At 41.5% G+C, this 20233-nt stretch overlaps 2 protein-coding genes across 2 annotated transcripts in view; one reads left to right on the forward strand and one right to left on the reverse strand.

The window, feature by feature from the left end:
- LOC147008702 (elongation factor 1-alpha 2) overlaps nt 1-20233 on the reverse strand; it is a 64046-nt gene that overhangs the window by 35605 nt on the left and 8208 nt on the right. Inside the window, exon 3 of the mRNA XM_085864272.1 lies at nt 1005-1184. Coding sequence (XP_085720398.1) covers nt 1005-1184 — 180 coding nt within the window. The remainder of the gene's footprint in view (nt 1-1004; nt 1185-20233) is intronic.
- The window catches only part of LOC147008703 (uncharacterized), a 71275-nt gene continuing 59658 nt past the window's right edge, over nt 8617-20233 (forward strand). Inside the window, exon 1 of the mRNA XM_085864274.1 lies at nt 8617-8775. The gene's annotated coding sequence lies outside the window, so the exon portion shown is untranslated. The remainder of the gene's footprint in view (nt 8776-20233) is intronic.

The raw sequence follows: 20233 nt of genomic DNA on the forward strand, positions 1-20233 counted from the left end.
GACACCCATACAACTAGGTAATCACACAATCATGTAGCTATGTGTGTAGCCAATCATACTATCAGACACCCATACAACTAGGCAATCACACAATCATGTAGCTATGTGTGCAGCCAATCATAGTATCAGACTAGGCAATCACACAATCATGTAACTATGTGTGTAGCCAATCATACTATCAGACACCCATACAACTAGGCAATCACACAATCATGTAGCTATGTGTGCAGCCAATCATACTATCAGACGAGGCAATCACACAATCATATAGCTCTGTGTGTAGCCAATCACATGATCAGACAACTCAGTGATCACACAATCATATAGCTCTGTGTGTAGCCAATCACATGATCAGACAACTCGGTGATCACACAATCATATAGCTATGTGTGTGGCCAATCACATGATCAGACAACTCAGTGATCACACAATCATATAGCTATGTGTGTAGCCAATCACATGATCAGACAACGAGGTGATCACACAATCATCTAGCTATGTGTGTCGCCAATCACATTATGAGACAACTAGGTGATCACACAATCGTATAGCTATGTGTGTTGCCAATCACATGATCAGACAACGAGGTGATCACACAATCCTCGAGCAATGTGTGTAGCCAATCACGTGATCAGACAACGAGGTGATCACACAATCATCTAGCAATGTGTATAGCCAATCATGTGATCAGACAATCGGACTACAAGGGAATCACACTTTCAGATAACCACACAGAAAACCAGATCACACAAGCAAATAGCAATTTCACTACAGCCAATCACTTGATGAGGAAAGTAAATTACATACATAATTGTAAGCATCCATTAAATGAGTAAATTAGTCATCTTTATTCTGAAAACCACACTGGATGCTGTGACTTCTGGGTCACAGATACTAGACCTTCAGATCATTAACCTAACACTGTGCCATCATGGCATTTATCAGTGGAAACTTTGCCCCAAAAGTGGTCCATGGTAGGATAACACCCTTTGGAGACCTCTCACCTGTGAGGTGCCGGTAATCATGTTCTTAATGAAATCTCGGTGCCCCGGTGCATCAATGATGGTGATGTAGTATTTCTGCGTTTCAAATTTCCACAAGGAAATGTCGATGGTGATGCCACGCTCCCTCTCCGCCTTCAACTTGTCCAAAACCCAAGCGTACTTGAAAGAACCCTTTCCCATCTGCACGCTCACTCACGTGTACATCCATGTGAGCACACCTTAAATTGCTATTAAAAAAAATTGTACACAATGTCGAGGCTCGTCGAGGTGCTAGAACATGGAGTAGATCAGGACATAACAGAATGAAAGGAGCAGGAGAAAGAGAGGTTCGGGGTTGGGGGAGGAGGGGGAGGGGGAGAAACACACCAATAGCAGGGACAAGGGCCAAAATTGAGGGAGACTTGGAGAAATAATGGATGTGAGGAAGAATGAGGGTGAAAGGAGGACAGAGGTGGGGTAGACAAGATGGATACAGCCACAAATTCTCACAAAGAAAAAACTGGAAACTTGGAAATAGATTGACATGGGGTGGGTTAACGGGGGTAGAAAAGATCATAGATTTTGTATCAGGGGTGAATATTATACAGGAATTCTCATTTTCGTAACAATATTATCTGGCCCTGGAGTTTTATCTTCTGTTTAAGCTTTGCTCACCGTTTTGTTACTTGCTCAAAATAGACCTGGAACTCCTCTAAAAGCCCTTCATCACCTCTGAGATAAATTTTCTCAGCTACTGGTACTTCTGATAACTGTTCTTCTGTAAATCTTGAAGAAAAGTAACTATTTAATAAGCCTGCGATGTCACTTTTATCACCAAGCAATATCCCTGAACTATCTATCCTTCAATGGGCCTACACATGTCGTGACATGCTCATTAACTCTTACGTGCTTAAAAATGCCTTGCTCTTGTCTTCTCTCATTCAAAGCAGTGAACATAGTGGAAGCACTGAGACGAACCTCAACCAAATAAGTTTCGTGCGTTGGCAACGGCTAAGATGATGGTGCTCATCTTTTGGAAATACTCGAGACATCATTTTCATCAATTATGTTGAAAAAGCTGTTACTGGTGTTGCTGGAAACAATTACCACGAGGTGTTGGGAAAGCAGTTTGTGACAGACATGCAGAAGAAACTTCAGGAACTTGCACAGTCAGGATTTTGTTTCACCACGACAATACCCCCACCACATCGGGCTGCTCAGATACAATCATTATTATTTGAACACCGATGCATTGAACCGATCCCACATATACCATTGTAGCTGCACCTTCCCCACCCTCTCGGCGGGAGTACTACGTCGGCCCACCGGACACAGATAGCTGCTTCGTGTCCGGGGAGGTAAAGAAACGTAAAAATTTAGAAGATAGCACTGTGATCGACGTAGTGATCACCAGGATGAGACGCGAGGTGAGGAAAGCATGTGTTAAAGGCGCCACGCTGTAATAACCCACATTGTAAGCACCCCTGTGAGAGGTGAGTAACACGATGTGAGGAAAGCAGGTGATAAATATGCCACACTGTAATCTATACGAATAAAAGGCAGTGCGTGTGTGTATATGTGTCGGTGTTTGTCGGTGTGTCTCCTCCTTAACTCCAAAACTATAAAACCTCACAGCCTGAAACTTTGCATGCACACTAAGAAAACTCCAAGGAAGTGCAAGAGTGAAAATTGGGTGTTTGGGTTAATTAAAATGCCCCTTTTGAAGATAATTAACGACCATATTTAATTTTATCCTTCATCGGGCGATACTCGGCCACCTCGCTGTCTGGGGTCTTAAGGCGTTTCCTGGGTAACCTCGCTGGAATCTGAAGCCGCCATGTTTTTTGGCCTGCTCAACCATGCCTTGACTTGGAACAGGCCGCAATGATTTCTTAACGATAAAGTTTTTTTTTTCACTTTCCTCGCTCATGTTATGGAATGCCTGTTCATCGTAGCTACGAATCGCCGTATACATCACTTTTGTAAGCACTATACGTTTTCAAATGAGCTTGGAGCGATTTCCTGCATTTTATGAGACGATTTTCCATGATCTACTTTCACAGGCTAATTAAAGTACATCATCGAAATATTATTTCGCTTTTTACGATCGGATACCGTCCAGACTAAATAAGTATTGAAATCTGTTGTGAAATCTGATCATTCAAACAAATAACGAGTCTTATAACTAAGCCGATGTAACTATTGACTTTAAGCAATCAAGGCTTATGTTCCCTCCTCCATACATACATAAGAAAATGTGTAATTACCTTCGCATTCTGCGAAAGGTTATGTTTTGGTCGCTGTGTATTTATTTATTTGTGAATATGTGTGTTTGTTTGTTATTCGCATAACTCAGAAAGTATTAAACCGAATTGCATGAAATTTGGTGGGATGATTCGTGTGTATCCAAGGACAATATGATTAGATTTTGGGAGCGATCGGGTCAAAGGTCAAGGTCATGGTCAAGGTCATGAAAAGGTCAAAAACACTCTTTTGAGCATAACTTCCTTCATAATAAAGCTATCGACATGCAACCACCGCCATATTGTTCCATGACGAGATATCTTTCGGATATGTAGTGACGGATTTGACGTAACATCATCGGAAGTGCGTCTAAATGACGTCACAAGATGACGTAAATTTTCAATTTTCGATCTCATCAGTTTTGATCATACCATTTTGTAGGACTTACTTTAAGGACGTCACACACCAAATTTGACTTTGATCGGACTGACCGTTATGACGTCATTGACATTTGAACATGACGTTTTTCAATTGTGGCTAAAATGTCCTGATATTTTACATTCAAATATCTATATAATTTATAAAGCAAAGTCTCCCAAATCCAGGCATTAGGATCAGTACCAAAATATCTGTTTATTGATGTACAGGTTTTGCCAATTAACTCTGTAGTCAAGGTCAAGGTCACACTCAAGGTCAAAATATACTTGTAGGCATAGCTTCAGATCTAATAGAGCTATTGACATGAAACCAATGTTAAAACGTTCAGTGAACTATGAGCTTTCAGAATGGTAGTCTCCGATTGGACGTGACATCCCCGGAAGTGCGTCAAAATGACGTCAAAAGATGACGTCTTTTTCAACTTTTTAATTTTTCAGTGTTTATCATTCCATTTTGTTGGACTGCCTTCAAGGAGGTTACACACCAAATTTGACGTCAATCGGACTGACGGTTGTGACGTCATGGACGTTTTAAAATGACGTTTTTAAAATGACCCGTCCCTCAGTGTACTGCAGTTATAGCAGAGGGTGGTGGGCTCTTGGCAGAGGAGTCCGAACTGAAGGCCCGCTGTGCTGGTTATTTGAGCGGCTGTACCTGGCTGATCCACCAGCCGTCAGGGATGTCATGTCGGGGGTCTTACTATCCCAATTGGATGTCAGGGGTGTTACTATCCAAATTGCTGACCCTCCAATCAACTGTCATCCACCTTTGTATGTGGAAACACAGGCTGCATGAACTGGTTGAAATGGAGTAAAGATCCTCGGATCTGTGGCATCCATGCTGAACTTCTCAAGGCTGGTGGAAATGCTGCACTCATGTCGTTGCATGCAGTTCTGTGCTTTGCCTGGAACACAGGCATCATCCCAATTGAATGGAAGAGGGGCCTTGTTGTTCCTCTCTGTAAGTGGAAGGGTGATCGCCAAGACTGCAACAACTACCGAGGGGTGACGCTACTCTCAGTCCTGGTCAAGGTCTTTGTTCAGATAATTATTGATAGGGTTTGTCACCATCTGCTTGAGCACCAGCTTCCAGAGCAGTCAGGCTTTACACCAAAGAGGTCAACGATTGACCGTATCCTTGCTCTTTGTGTTCTCACTGAACACAGACTAGAGTTCCGGCAGGGGCTGCTTGCAGCCTATGTTAATCACTGTAAAGTGTTTCATTCAGTGAATCGGTATGCCCTCTGGAGGATTCTTGGTCTTCGTGGGGTGCCAAGAATACTGATCAATCTGATGCCTGAAATATACTCTAGTGCTGAGAGTGCTGTGAGATGTGGTGGTACCATCTCTGACTTTTTTCCAGTTGTTACTGGAGTTTGTCAGGGGCGTGTACGGACCCCCACACTTTTCAGCACTTGTATGGACTGGATTCTGGAGAGGATGTCTGAGAGATCAAGCTCTGGTGCATCGCTTGGGAATGTCAAGATCTCTGACTTTGATTTTCACAGATGATGCAGTCATCTTAGCAGATACTCTAGATATCCTTTTGGGGGCCCATGTGGTGTTGAATGAGGAGTTGGAGCCACTGGGATTTTGGGTTTCCTGAGTCAAAACTAAGATCCAAGCTTTCAATGACATCTTGGATGCTGCTGTCCTGTCTGTACCTGTTTATAGTGAGGATGTTGAGGTCACGGAGAGATTCACTTACCTTGGCAGTGATATTCATGTCTCTGCTGGCTGTGAGGTAGAGGTCAACAGACTTCTGGGTCGGGCCTGGGGAGTCATGGATTCACTGGATCATGGGGTGTGGCACTGCCGGTACCTGTGTGGGAGGATGAAAGTCCGAGTCTTCAGGTCCTTGGTGCTTCCAGTCTTGCTCTATGGATGTGAGACTTGGACTCTGACCAGGTATCTGAGATGGAGACTTAATTCCTTTGGTTATCAGGTCTCTTCGGAGAATCCTTGGCTATCGCTGGTCAGACTTTGTGTCCAACAAGCGGTTGCTGAGAGAGACTCAAATTTGATTTGTTACCTGCATAGTCCGTGAGCATCATCTGTGGCTGTATGGACATGTGGCTCATTTTCCTGATGCTGATCCTGCTCACCAGATTCTCTCAGCGAGGTAGCTTCGTGAGTGGAGGAGGCCAATGGACCGACCACGTTTCTTGTTGCAGCTGGTTGATCAGCATCTCAAGGAGATGGGGATGGGTCAGGCATCTACCTGGGGGACGGCCAGACGGCGGTCCCTGGAGCACCGGCTGAAAGTGGATGCAACGACGCGCTGTGACAAGTGGGGTGACATGAGGTGAGGACAGTGTGTGATAAAGATGCCACACCGTAATCACCAATATTGTAATCACCGCTGTGAGAGGTAAGGAAACCCGAGGTGAGGAAAGTGTGGGATAAAGGCGCCGTACTACAATCATCGATATTGTCATAATCTCAATGCCGCGACCAAACAAAGAGTAAATATTGCTGACATAGCTGCAGCTACACAAGCTGTATTTATTATAGTGGGTTCAGCAGACATTGCAAGTCTGGCAGGATAGATTTAGATATGCACACTCATGCCTGAGCTATCCAGCCAGGGTTTGAATCTTGGCCCAGCTATAAACTGTCATCCTGATGTTTTGCAGACTTTGGATTAGGGTTAGGGTCAGTCGATTGGCTATGACAATATTCACTCGTCAATTGGTCTGGGCACTTTTGCAGGCACATCAATGTGTGTGCCGTCCCTTGGGTGGACGTTAAATTTGGTGTCCCATCTACCAGGATTAGTTGGTGGACATTAAAGATCCCACTGTGTCTTTTGTAAAGAACAGGTGAGCTATTGCCACTACCCTGGCCAAAACTCCAAATTCCTGCTCTATCTGATAGTGGGTGCTGCATTAGCTGCACAGCTGTGCCCCCAGCATACGATGTCACCTTCAGCCATGTGCTGCATATGAAAGAAGAACCCCAGACCTTATGCACAGTGACTTTGGATTGCTTACAAAAATTAAAGACAGTCCACGTTGCAACAACCTCTCATCCAAATCAAAGTTGGATTTAATTATTTATCACTTCTATAAGCTGATGAATTTGAATCGCTTTTGCTACTTTGAACAGCTCAAAAGTTTTGTGCAATCATCCTGAATAATGATTTGCTACAGCCTTCACATCATGGATGGACAGGTGCCAAAAGTGTGTTGCCCTCTTCGGGGACATGTTGAGAAGGAGAGGTCTGTGTCATTTTTGTAAATCTTACATGCTTGTTGAAATAAATTGGGAGACTTTCATATCTGAATGCATCTCGTATTTGAACTATCCTATTAAAGGTCATGGGATCAATAATTTTCAGTCGTGAAGGTTGCCCAAATTTGTCTGATATTTTTAACCATGAATACCATGAACAGACAGCATAAATATGCAAGGAAGTCTCACTGCCCGGCTTCAGAACATCACATGCCAGAAGAAGGACTTCACAGAGTTCCAAGAGGAATGCTAATCGGCTGTGTGAGACTGGGCACCAAAATCAGGACAGTTTTGACAATCTTAGTTTTGACAACCATTCCCAAATCAGCTGTGGGGAATTTCATCATTTAGTGGAAATACTGCAGGCATCACCCATCCTGAACATCAATCTTTACAAAGTGTAAACCATTAAAATATCACCCCCACAAGGGAGGAGAACCACGCAACAGATTTTGAGAAAGAACAGACATGGCTCTTTCAAGACATAAAATCTCCATGATGTGGTTAAAGACCTGAGAAGTCTTTGGGGTGCCAGACACCAGTACAGTTTGCTGAACCTTGAATTTTTTGGAATGTCATCGAAGTGCAACTGTAAACAAGCATTTCATTAGTTGTGATTGATGCATGACATCACATGGCACAGTGGCAAGAAAGGACCTCCTGTCAGGGCCTCAAAATGTGGAAACAACCTTTGTAAGACCATTGCCTTTAGGAAGGATAATGCATATAACTATCTCCCCATGGATGCTCCAAAATCCATATCGAGTGTGTTGTTTTAAAATGTCCCATTACAGTGAATATGGATCTGTTTATAAAAAGAAACAGACTTGTTTCAAAATGAACTAAAACTGATGTATTCGATCATAATCCTTCAAGCTATATCATCATGAGGTCAGTGTGTTAAACAATAGAGCCAACCTTCTTTTATTACTTTGTATTGAACACAAGCTTGATACAACTAAGTGCGTTTGGCAGAAAATCGCCCGGATAAACCCAAGGTCAAAACGGCGACACCAAATCGATCACCTGTGGGCGCGTCAGGAAGATTGAAAGGACGTCAGGATCACAAAAGTAATGTCTCCTGCCAGGTACCGGACTTACCACCAATCAAAAATGGACGTCAAGCCACATCAAAGCAAACATACAACTTGAACACATCCAATTTAAGAAGGAGAAATATTCACACCTGCTTGAAAAAATATATGTATTCAGACCTTGACAGGCTTGCCTTGGTGGCGAATCTTTCACAGTGAGATGGAATTAAATGTCGTTGCTCAACAGGGTCGTAAACATCAGGAGAGATTTGATGAAAATGACAAGGAGATAGAAAATAAATGCTGGAAGACAAAGTGGAGGTTCGCCATCTCCCGGTTGAAAGGTGAAGTGGAAACCTTCGATCAATCATGCTTCTCTTTTTGGAGTCTCCGTAGAGGAACCTCCATGGAGGATAATGTGTGACATCATCTTGGTGATGACTGTAGACAGCATTGACCTTGCAATAAAATAAATCTAATAGGTGCTTGACTGAGCACTTTAGTGATTCGAGCAGATGGTTTTTAAACTGTTGAACTTCCTATTTGTAGATTGTTGTAGATGTATTATGTCAGCCGAGTGCATTTTTCTCACAAAAGCATCTTTTAATGGTTCTCCTCATGGTGGTGGATTTGTGTCTTCTCTTTGTCAGAGCAATGGGGCCACTTACGACAAGTGAACGATTCTGTGGCTAAGAACCAATTCTGGACAGGTCGCCACTCCATCACAAAGTGCAAGAATTTCCACTGAGCAGCCGTGGGAATCCAACCCACAGCAGTGAGGACGATGTAACGCAAGGCTTCCCCTGCTCCATCAACGACTCTGGGCACCTCGGATAAGTTAAGGTAATTTGTTTGGGATATAATAATCAATGGCATACTGATTCACATTGTGGATGAACACGCAATTCTCAGGTAACTCCAGCCAACTGATTGATAGCTCATCTGCAGTGACATCTCAATCCAGTGGAGAAGGGACATTGATCAAATTAAGGGAGAAGCAAGCTAGCCACACAGTTCATTTCAAATGACAGTTTCCTTCCATCCATCCATTGGGACCATACTCGATGGAGAGCGTTGGTTCTGCCCAAACAGTCTCCTTGGCTTTTGGGCACAATCCTGGATGGGTCGCCACTCCGACACAGGATACCAGCAAGCTGGCACTCATTTTGCCGATCTCAGAAGGATGACAGGCAGAGTCAACCCCACCTGATATTAATTCAACAGCCAAGGGGGATTTGAACTCAGGATTCTACGATCTCAAGCCCACCACCCTAACCATTAAGCCAACACCAGGCATCAATGACAGTATACTTTGGCTCAATATACATATTCCGTGCACAAATAGCAAAATTTAATCCACCATCCATTCTCCCATAGATTCGCTTTTCATTCTTCAATTCTATCATACTCTCATTCCCCTCGTCACTTTTCTTTTCCCCTTTTTGAGTGAGTACATAAAATGTAAACAGATAACGGCTGAAGCTAAAAGCAAGGAAAAGAAGAATGTAGTTTTTCTTGCATTTTAAGTCTTCCAGCATCCTTTATGAAGAATACAATCAAATGCACAACAGTCATCCATTACTAGACACTGTGAATTTATTAATATCCTTGAAGAAAACGTGTCACTGTGGGAAAACACAATTAAAAGCTGAGATGTCACACTGAGCGTACCATTTGAGTTCATAAAACTTAAAAGGCATTAAAGTCTTGATTCACTTATATTTTACTGTTAATACAATTACAAAATAGCGACCAAATTAACTTTCAATATGAACAGCTCACGTAAAAGGAAGAAAGAAAGATAATTACATAAATCAATCATCATGGGGTGATTCAGAGAAGGCCGGTATGGAAGATATTTCAAGCAGTCTCTTACAAATGCCTTCCCTTCCCTAATTTACGTTGAAATTATTAATCTTCTTCATTCCACATTACTTCCCAATTGAATCCTATCTTCTTATTCCATCAAAATGCAACAATGCCGCTCTCTGCCTTTACCTGCATCTTTGACGTTACACAGTAATCTGTATTTACCTTCTTTATCTTCAACGATTAAAACGGAGTCTTTATACAGAAAAACGTGTTTATTATTATTTGCCTGTCCGCCACGCAACAGGAGACTGGGTTTTGCAATCGCGTGCGTGCATGCGTGCGTGCGTGCATGCGTGCGTGCGTGCATGCGTGCATGCGTGCATGAGTCTCCAAATGATAACATTAAAAAAATATATATATTTGAGTTTTTATCATAAAATTATTTACCTCCGCCACTGAAGGTGAAGGAGGTGATGTTTTCACCCCTCTATGTCTGTTTGTTACATGCAAAACGAAATTTTTCAAGTATATTGGTCAGTCGATTTTGTTATTCTGTATGTCTGTTGGGTAGTCGATCTAGTCGAAAAAAAAAAAGTTGACATTTGTTCTTCCCTTATTATCAATACTAGTACGTGCCCGTAAAAAAAAAATAATAATAATAAATAAATAAATAAATAAACCACACAGGCCGTTTCTTCGCTCTCGCGTGCCCGTACGTGCGTGACCCGGAAGTTCGATATTATTCGCAATTTATTTTTAATACCCAATTATTCAATTAGCGCCAACGTATTTTACCTTTTCGCAATGTCGTGGCAAGGAAAAACAAAAAGAGAAGAGAAGAGAGAGAAAAAATTTACTTCCTGGTTCGGAGCATACCAGCACTCTGATGTTCCCGAAATTTATACACCGTCTAATATGAAACCGATCATAACTTGGGCCATTGTGTTTATCTATAAATGCGCATAAGAAATCGAGAAATTATTAGAATACACGAAGTCATCGCTCTCCAGAAGCCCGTACGTTGTAACCCGTAATGGGGAACGTGGCTGTGCTTCCCTCCCCCATTGGCCACGCCCACGCAACAACGTGTCTTGCCATTGGTTGGTAAATAAATGGCCATAACTTGGGAAGTACTTGTCCGATTAATATCAAACCTTGAAAAGGCACATCCTCAGGTCCCCAGCAATATACCTGGCAAGTTTCAATTAGATCGGACCAGAGGTTGTCGAGAAACAGCGGTCACACACACACACACACACACACACAGACGCACACACAGAGATTGCTGGAATTATAGATAGATTTAAAATGGCAATTTCAGTTAATACAATGGCGATTTCGATGAAACTTGGTTGATAGGTTCATACCATGACCTAGTGTGCAAATGAGAACCGTTGCTATGGAGACCACCGTTGCCGAGCAAAGGGACTTTGAAATTTTTGAAAAATCATAAAAATTTTATTTTTTCCGAAATCAAAAATCGGGCCACGAGCGACTGTGGACAGTACATTCAGCCATATTGTCAAAAATTTCCAGCCAGATCCTATGAAAACTGTCGGAGAAGATAGACTTTGAATGAACCCTGGTCGAAAACAATAAAAAAACGAAGTTCGTTATATCTCAGAGACTGAGTCAGATATACATGAAACTGGTATGGTAGATTCATGGTATGTCCTAGTTATGTGTGAGAAAGAACCGTTGCTATGGACCCCTCCGTTGTCTAGCAACGGCCGAAAGACCTCTAAATGTGGGGGTATTTTAACGAAAAAACAATCTGCAGCATTAACCCTTGAAGGTAGAATCATGAATTTTCTTGTGCTTAATCCTCAGGTCATTTCCCATCGAATGGGCCCATCGCGTCAGGTTCTATTGGGTAGGCGACTACCCATGTCCGCCTACCGGCTTGTCTGTTTGTCTGTCACCTACTGGTCACAATTTTAAACCGATCTTCATGAAACTTCACCACTTGGTGGAGATTATCATAAGGAAGAAGCATATTGTTTTTGAAGTCAAAAGATCAACATAGGCAAAAGGTCAACATAGGCAAAAGGTCAACATAGGCCGACTTTCTAAAATTGTCAAATTTCATCCGACTGACTTGAAATTTGTAGAGTTGCATATTTGGTCATTGAATTCAACCACCAGTTATTTTTGAGGTCGAATTTTTCTCGTGGATTTTGCACGTATCGTGCTCTGCACGACGTCTTCTTCTTGTTTCTTTGTCTGTCTGTGTGCAGGATATCTCAAAAAAGCTGTTGATGAATCCGGACGAAATTTGGTGGATAAGTTGGGTGTGTGACAAAGACAAATTGATTAGATTTTGGTAAAGATCCGAATCCGGATCCGGATATGAGAATTATTTAATTCTTAAAGTGATTCTTCACCATTGAGAGATTGGGCTAAAAACGATATAGAGCATCATATTTCAAAAATGTATTGGGTCTGATATGTTCTCGTGGATCAGGCATTGTGTTGTGGAGGTTCGTGCTCTACTGAGTGCCCTTCTAGTTTGAAGCTGTTTTCATCAAGTTTAGCTTGAGCACAAAGTGGACACAGACGGGCTATGCATTTTGAGATGCTTTCTAGTTACCTCCACTACCAAAGCTGGACGGAGGTTATGTATTCACTTCTGTTTGTTTGCTTGTTTTTTTTGTTTGTGAGCAGAATATCTCAAAAAGTTATGGACGAAGCCTAGTCGACAGGTTGGGTGTGTGACAAGGACAAATTGATTCAACTTTGGTGGTTTTGAATCCGGATACTAGAATTTCTTATTTTTATAAAGTTATTCTTCACCATTGAGAGATTGGGGCCAAAAACGATATGTAGCATGATATATTGATATTTCAAAACGTTGTTGATGGGTTGTGTCAAAACTTGTTGGATGAGTTGAGTAGGAGACAATAACAACCCGATTTGATTTTGGTTAAGGTCCGAATGCAGATCCAGCCTATCAGTGGGAGAAAAACGTAAACTATTTAGCCTGGTGGGAGTTATGAGCCCACCGAGTGCCATTCTCGTTATCATTGTTTCAAGGCTGTAGTAATGCAGTTTACACTCCAGTTGTTTTTAAATGGTTCAAACCCATTGTTGTACCTGTGAATATATACTGTATGTTACTTTCTCTGAGTCGTCACCTTTATCATGTCTACTGGAGATTCTGCTGCCACTACTACTGCTACTCCTACTATTGAACAGCTCTTCTAAAGTCAGCCAGGGCAGCCTTTTTTGCCAATGTCTTTCATGAACCGATTTACCAGCCCTGAGATTTGGCTGAAGCTGATTTCAGGCAGGAATTTGTGATTTGTTCAGGTTGCGAGAGATAACTCGCCTTTGCTGAAGACACTTTTGGATCTTTAACATCCACCACATAATGCTAGCAGATGGGACACCTAGCTTAAAGTACATCCAAAGGACAAGCACCAATCTGACAGTTTTTAGTTCTATGGGAATCAAACTCAGATTAGACAGCCCAAAGGCAAGTGCACTACCTCTGCACCATCCACTCAAACTTGTTTGTTCACTGGAGAAAGGAGGAGTTAAATTGGAAGAAAAAACAAACAACTAGAGAGTTCATAGAACACGATACCGCATTCAGTGTTAAATTATATACAGTACTTCAATTTCAACAAAATAATGATTTTAAAGATCGTTTTACAACTCCACAAGTTTAGCGATACTTATTTTAGCAATACTGTAGCAGTCTTATTCACCACCGTAAAACATTGTAATAAGATGACGTTGAGTCACAGTTTAGGAGATGGAGACTTTATTGATCACCATAGAATGCAGCACGTCAATCAGCATCGTACATAGCTATATATGCGCCTCCTCTTCACCCCAAAACTGCACACCCGCTCACATACCATGCTCACTTCCCAGAGGCTGCACTTAACGGCTCCTATTACTTGTACCCCACTTTTGAACAAATCCAAGTACTGCAAAACTGGAGGTTCTTCGAAATATTATGAAGATGAGTTGTATTATTGTGATGTTTTATAAGTCCAACAAGAGCATAAATTGCTCTTGTTAGCATAAATAACAGCATAAAGCATAAATCTGTGAAAAATTGACAAAACACCCTGAAACTCGAACTTGTTCTGTAATTTATCATAAAGCTGTGCACCAAGTGTCAGTTGAATATGTGAAGGGGTATGGGGAAAAAAAAAGTCTTTAAAACCACAGGTGGGATGGGCAGACAGATAGACAGACAGAAAGCAAACCTATAGTTCCCTCCGGTGAAACCGGTCAGGGACTAATGAAGGTTTAAAGACATATGAATTAATGTATTTATTTACTCTGCCACTGGACCGGAAGGCATCAGCTCAAGTGTCCTAAAAACCTGCTCTGATGCTCTTTCACATCCTCTCTCTGCCCTTTTCACCCTGTCATTTGTGCTAGGTCATCTTCCATCTGCTTGAAACTCCACCATCACTCCATCACGTAAAAAAGTGCAACTGATCCCCTTAAAGACAGACCTTTCAGCTTAATTCCAATCATCAACAACGTCATGGAATCCATCCTCGCAGATGATATTAAATCTTTACTTTTCTCCAACTTCATCTCAGATCATCAATTTGATTTCACACCAGGTCACTCTACCTTGGACATGCTTCTTCTACTCACCATACAATATATGGAAGCCCTCAATGTCAGACATGAGATCAGGGCCTCTCTGGACATATCTCGTGCTATCTCGTGATACCGTCTGGCATCCTGCCTTGCTCTCCAAACTCTCTGCCTATGGCATCCAAGGCCAACTCCAACATGGCACACTGACTTCCTCTACTATCGTAGCCAATGTGTGGCACTCAACGGAATCCTTTCATCACCTCTTCCTGTCAAGGCTGAAGTGCCCCAAGGCCATCTTTCTTTCACCTGTATTTATGCTGTCAGGTCTTTTCTTGCTTCATTTCATTTCATCTATTATTTTGCAGGTACATCAAGACATATACTGCACCCCTGCACCATTGCTAAAAAGTGAACCGAATCACTCTTATGTCATCTTGGACTACATCAAATTCTGCCAGGAAATTTGCATCCCAACAAAAACATTGACTATATATTCTGACGAAAAACCCTGGTTCGATAAATCAATTCGCAGCAAACTCTGTGCCAAGGAAGACACATTTAGTTCAGGAAGTGATGTGGAATAGAAGAAAGCCATGTGCGAGTTATGCAAGGCAATCAAAGATGCCAAGTGTGACTACCGGGAAAAAACTGGAGGACATCATGAGTGCAAATGTGAACGAACTCTGGCGGGGTTTCCACCCAATCACTGGTTACAAGCCAAAGTTGAAATCTTAAATGAACGACGACAACACATTGCCCGACAAACTGAATCATTCTTACAGAAGATTCGATCATCTGATGAGTGCAGCACCAACCACAGATGAAGCGTCTCCTCAAGCTTTTATGATCTCCAGAAATGACACTCGGCATGCATTCTGATGAACTTGAAGTTCAGGAAAACGACTGGTCCTGATGGTCCTGAGGGTATCAGCCCCAGCCTGCTGCGGTCTTGTGCTGATGAACTGTCACCCATTCTAACTTTACTTTTCAACTGGTCAATTCAGCTTTGTAAAATTCCCCATGTTTTGAAAAACTCCATAATTATCCCTGTGCCAAACCATTCCCCAGTGAGTTGTCAAAATGATTACAGATGAGTCATGCTCGCATCCATCATTATGAAATATTATCTAGTTTTGAAATCATTATGAAATCAAAGGTCTAGATTTGCATGACCTGAAATCTGTTCTTCCTGCTTCGCATGACCCTTATCAGTTTGCCGATCACTGTAATCATTCAGTTGATGATGCTGTTTCACTCACTCTCCATCACATGTGAAACCATATAGATAACATTGGGGCAATAACCCTGGGTGCTCAACTGGTAGCTGCTGGATAAGATAACCAGGGAACCACTCATAAGCATGGATGACCCACAAAATATGTAATGGAGAAAAAAGTAAATACCGATGGATTCTTTTTTTAATGCCATGAACAAACTTTTGTTCATCATGGGTGAAAAAGGTTGTGATCATGTTTCATCGAAATTGTGTTTGTAGTTTCTGAGAAGAAAGCAAACACCTCTTTTGGGGGGCATCCCCCATGTAGAATCCCTTAGCCCCCAATTGGTTCACGAGTCAGTAAGTGACCACTATATTCGTTATGGGTGTGTGTCTGTGTGTCTGTGTGTCTGTCTGTCTGTCTGTCTGTCTGTTCTGAGCATAGCTCCGTTGGTTTAGATCCGATCCTGATAAAATTTGGGTGGGAGGTTTATATCATTATCTAGTTGTGTTTTCCTGAGAATGGGCATGCTGCATCCATTATGGGCAAACAAAACATGTGTTTTTAGGGGGTAGCCGATTTCAAGTTACATCTTCTCCGAGGGGGTTTGTCGAATCTGGCAGGGGTGTTGGTATTTAGTTAGCCCAATGGCACCTGCATAGCCCCACGGAGCTCGATTTTTCATTTTCGTCCCAAGGTCAAGGTCACAAACTTAGAAAATTGCGAATTTTGACATAAAAATCATACCACCGCCAAAACTTTGAGAGTGAGGATGACAATATTTTTTATGCATAATTTGAGGTCATTCCCCACCTAAAGTCTTGAAACCATTTTGCTCTATCTCGAACACCTTGCCCGTGGCGCCCCCTTCAAGTTTGTTTTTACTCTGATTTCATCAAAGTATGGATAATAATCCGAGGAGTGTGAAATGCCATATAGCCTATATGACGTTATATTGTTCCTGGAATGTTCCAGAGGAAGTTTTGAACCAAAGGTCATAATCCTTGACCTTTGACCTTTAAAGTTCACAAAGGTCAAATTTTCAAAGTTGTGGGAATCGAACCAGGTTTTCGACCTTCTTTGACGAACTAACTCCAATATAAAGCTATAGCACGTATCCTGTTTCCTTATTTTAATGTCCACAACATTGTTTTGTGACCTTTAAAGGTTATGCAAAGGTCAAATTTTTAAAGTTGTTGAACGAAACCGGGTTTTTGATATTTTGCAGCTAATAACCTGTCACTCGTACAACATCATGTTGATCATTTTTATAACTTGGTCAAGAATTATCACGTTGTCTCATCCTTGACTTGTGAAACAATCAACATCATCAAATACCGCTCGTGAACCATTGTCGTCTTCAGACTTGTTCTTTTTTTAATGCCGTGAACAAATTTTAGTTCAACACGGGTGATGAAGGCGGTGGTCAAGTTTCATTGGAATTGTGTGTGTGTGTGTGTGTGTGTGTGTGTGTGTGTGTGTGTGTGTGTGTGTGTGTGTGTGTGTGTGTGTGTGTGTGTGTGTGTGTGTGTGTGTGTAGTTTCTGAGAAGAAAGCAAATACCTCTTTTGGGGGGCATCCCCCTTATACCTCCATTGAGCCCGATTTTTCTAATGTCATGAACAAACTTTGGTACATCACGGGTGATGAAGGTTGCGGTGAAGTTTCATTGGAAATGTTTGTGTAGTTTCTGAGAAGAAAGCAAATTCCTATTTTGGGGGGTAACTGCCACCCTGCCCCCCTCCTCTCCTTTTACCTCCATCGAGCCCGATTTTTGCTAATGTCATGAACAAACTTTGGTACATCATGGGTGATGAAGGATGTGGTAAAGTTTCATCGAAATCGTATGTGTAGTTACAGAAAAGAAGTTGAAAGCATTTGTTAACGGATAGACAGACGGACGACGTGCCATCCCATAATCTCCCAGGAACTACATTCCACGTGAGCTCAAAAGTATGCCTACCTATGCCAAATTACTTTTCTTAGATTTTCATTCTGCTTTTAATACGATTTCATCTCATAAGTTTAATTTTAAACTCAATGCACTTGGTCTTGATAGTTCAATTTTCGAAAAAATTGCTTTGCTCAATTTCTCAGGTGATCACCCTGAACCTCAGGGCTGTGTTTTATCCCCAATGTTATTATATATTCATTGTTCACTCATGATTGTGTCACTTCATCTGATAGCTCACTGGTGGTGAAATTTGCAGACGACATGACTGTTGCTGGCCTGATTTTTAATAGTGATGAAAGTGATTACCGTAATCAAATGGAAAAACTTGTGGAATGGTGTTCCTTAAACAATCTCGAACTCAAAGTCGTGAAGACAAAGGAAATTATTGGTGGCTTCTGGAAAAACCAAACTCCCACTCAACCCTTGCTTATTATTCACAATGCTGAAGTTGAGTTCGTCAATTCTTTTAAATTTTTAGGGATACAGATTTCCAATGACCTTAAGTGGGAGATGAACACTAATCACTTTGTGAAAAAGACTCAACAATGGTTGCTCTTTCTTAGAAGGTTGAAAAGTTTGTGTCCGCCATTATGTGTTGATCAAGTTCAATCAAGCTGTAATAGAGAGTGTCCTGACATCGTCTTTCACCGGTTGGTACGGCAGCTCAGCGTGGGACGACTGATCCCAATTCAACAGGATAGTAAAAACTGCTTGTAAAATTATTGGGTGTGATCTGCCTTCCATTGAGAGCCTGTACTCTAGTTGAGTAGCGAAAAGAGCGAAAGCTGTCATCCTAAATGTGTTCCACCCAGCGCACTACATTTTTGAATTTCTCCATTTGGGTAAACATCGTTCCATCAAGACCAACTAACTGTAACTGCTTGCACCACAGCTTTCACCCAACTGCAATCCGCACCTTTAATGAATCTGTGTCTAAAGTTTTGTGAGCATCTAAAGAATGGTTTTGGATATTTTTAACCATGACATTCATTTCATTTGAACACCAAAATTTTGTTCAGGGCTCTCTATTCACAGTGAATCTATCTATTGGGTTGTCGATCCAGTCTAAAAATTTTTTTTTTCGAAAAAAAACATTTTTTCGATTAAAAATTTTTTTTATCTATTGATCTACCCTTATTTGTTGGTCGTGGTGTTGGTCTGTCTGTGTGTGTGTTTGTCGGGGGTTTTTGAACCCCTTGCAGTTGTTCGATTTTGATGAAATTTTGGTGGTAGGACCAGTTTATGACCTCGTTGTTCAGCGTAGGTACTGGTTGCTAACGCCCCTTTGGTTGCCTAGCAACGGGACTTTGAAAAAAAATTTAAATCATAAAAAATTTATTTTTTCGAAAATCAAAAATCGGGCCACGACCGACTGTGAGCAGTACATTCAGCCATATTGTCAAAAATTTCCAGCCGGATCCTATGAAAACTGTCGGCGAAGATAGACTTTGAATGAACCCTGGTCGAAAACAATAAAAAAACGAAGTTCGTTATATCTCAGAGACTATGAGTCAGATATACATGAAACTGGTATGGTCGGTTCATGGTATGTCCTAGTTATGTGTGAGAAAGAACCGTTGCTATGGACCCCTCCGTTGCCTAGCAACGGCCGAAAAACCTCTAAATGTGGGGGTATTTTAACGAAAAAACAATCTGCAGCATTAATCCTTGAAGCTAGAATCATGAATTTTCTTGTGCTTAATCCTCAGGTCATTCCCCATCGAACAGGCCCATCGCGTCAGGTTCTATTGGGTAGTCGACTACCCATGTCCGCCTACCGGCTTGTGTGAATCTATTTCTTAATCAATGTAATTTTTAAGCATGCACTGTCAAAAGTACCTCTCATTGTATGCACATTGCATATGTACAACAATAAACTCATTATTAATCATTATTATTGTTATTATTATTATTCAGTAGCTCTCCTGTTCTACTCTTCTTAAAGAGCCCAATCCTTGACCTAAACTTTCCTGTGATTTCTCTGTTCTTTTTTCAAAAGATCTCTTGTTTTCCCCACTCTTGTCACTTTTGATTTCTATGCATGCCTCGTTAAAATACAGGTTGTTCAAAAAAGACCTTGACAACCTTGGTTGCTGATATATACAGTACTACAAATGATACAATGATACTCTTTATTTCATATGATACAGAAACTCGTAAAGTTTTCTTTATTTTCAGTTCTGGTAGTTTAATGTAAAAGAAAATGGTGACTCCACAGGAGAAAGCTCAGTGCGTTGAATAGTTCATCGCGACAAGATCTGACACGCAAGTTCAGCATAATTTCCGAACAAGGTATGGAAGGAATCCGCCATCGTGGAAGAGTATGAGAATGGTGCAGAAGGTTTAAGGAGACTGGAAGTTGTCAGAAAGAGAAGCGTACAATTCACAAGTGCACAAGTGCAGCAGACGTTGAACGAGTGTGTGAATCATTTCAACAAAGTCCCAGAAAATCAATTTGATATATATCCAGAGAACTGGGATGACCAACCACCACTGTACACATGATTTTGCATTAAAGACTGAAGCTTTATGTCTGTAAGGTGCAGATTGTGCAGGACTTCAAACCAAATGACGGACCAAATGAAAGGTGTTTGCCTTGGAAATACTCAGTCCCATAGAGGATGACGAAGATTACCTGAAAAAGGCCATGTTCACAGACGAAGCTTGCTTTCATGTTTCGGGAAAGATAAACCAGCACAATGTGAAGATCTGGGGCTCTGAAAACCCCCATGTGGTCATTGAACACATAC

Source organism: Eptatretus burgeri, chromosome 18 (genome assembly GCF_056783735.1).
Source record: "Eptatretus burgeri isolate ZD-2024b chromosome 18, Ebu_testis_v1, whole genome shotgun sequence".
Taxonomy (NCBI): Eukaryota; Metazoa; Chordata; class Myxini; order Myxiniformes; family Myxinidae; genus Eptatretus; species Eptatretus burgeri.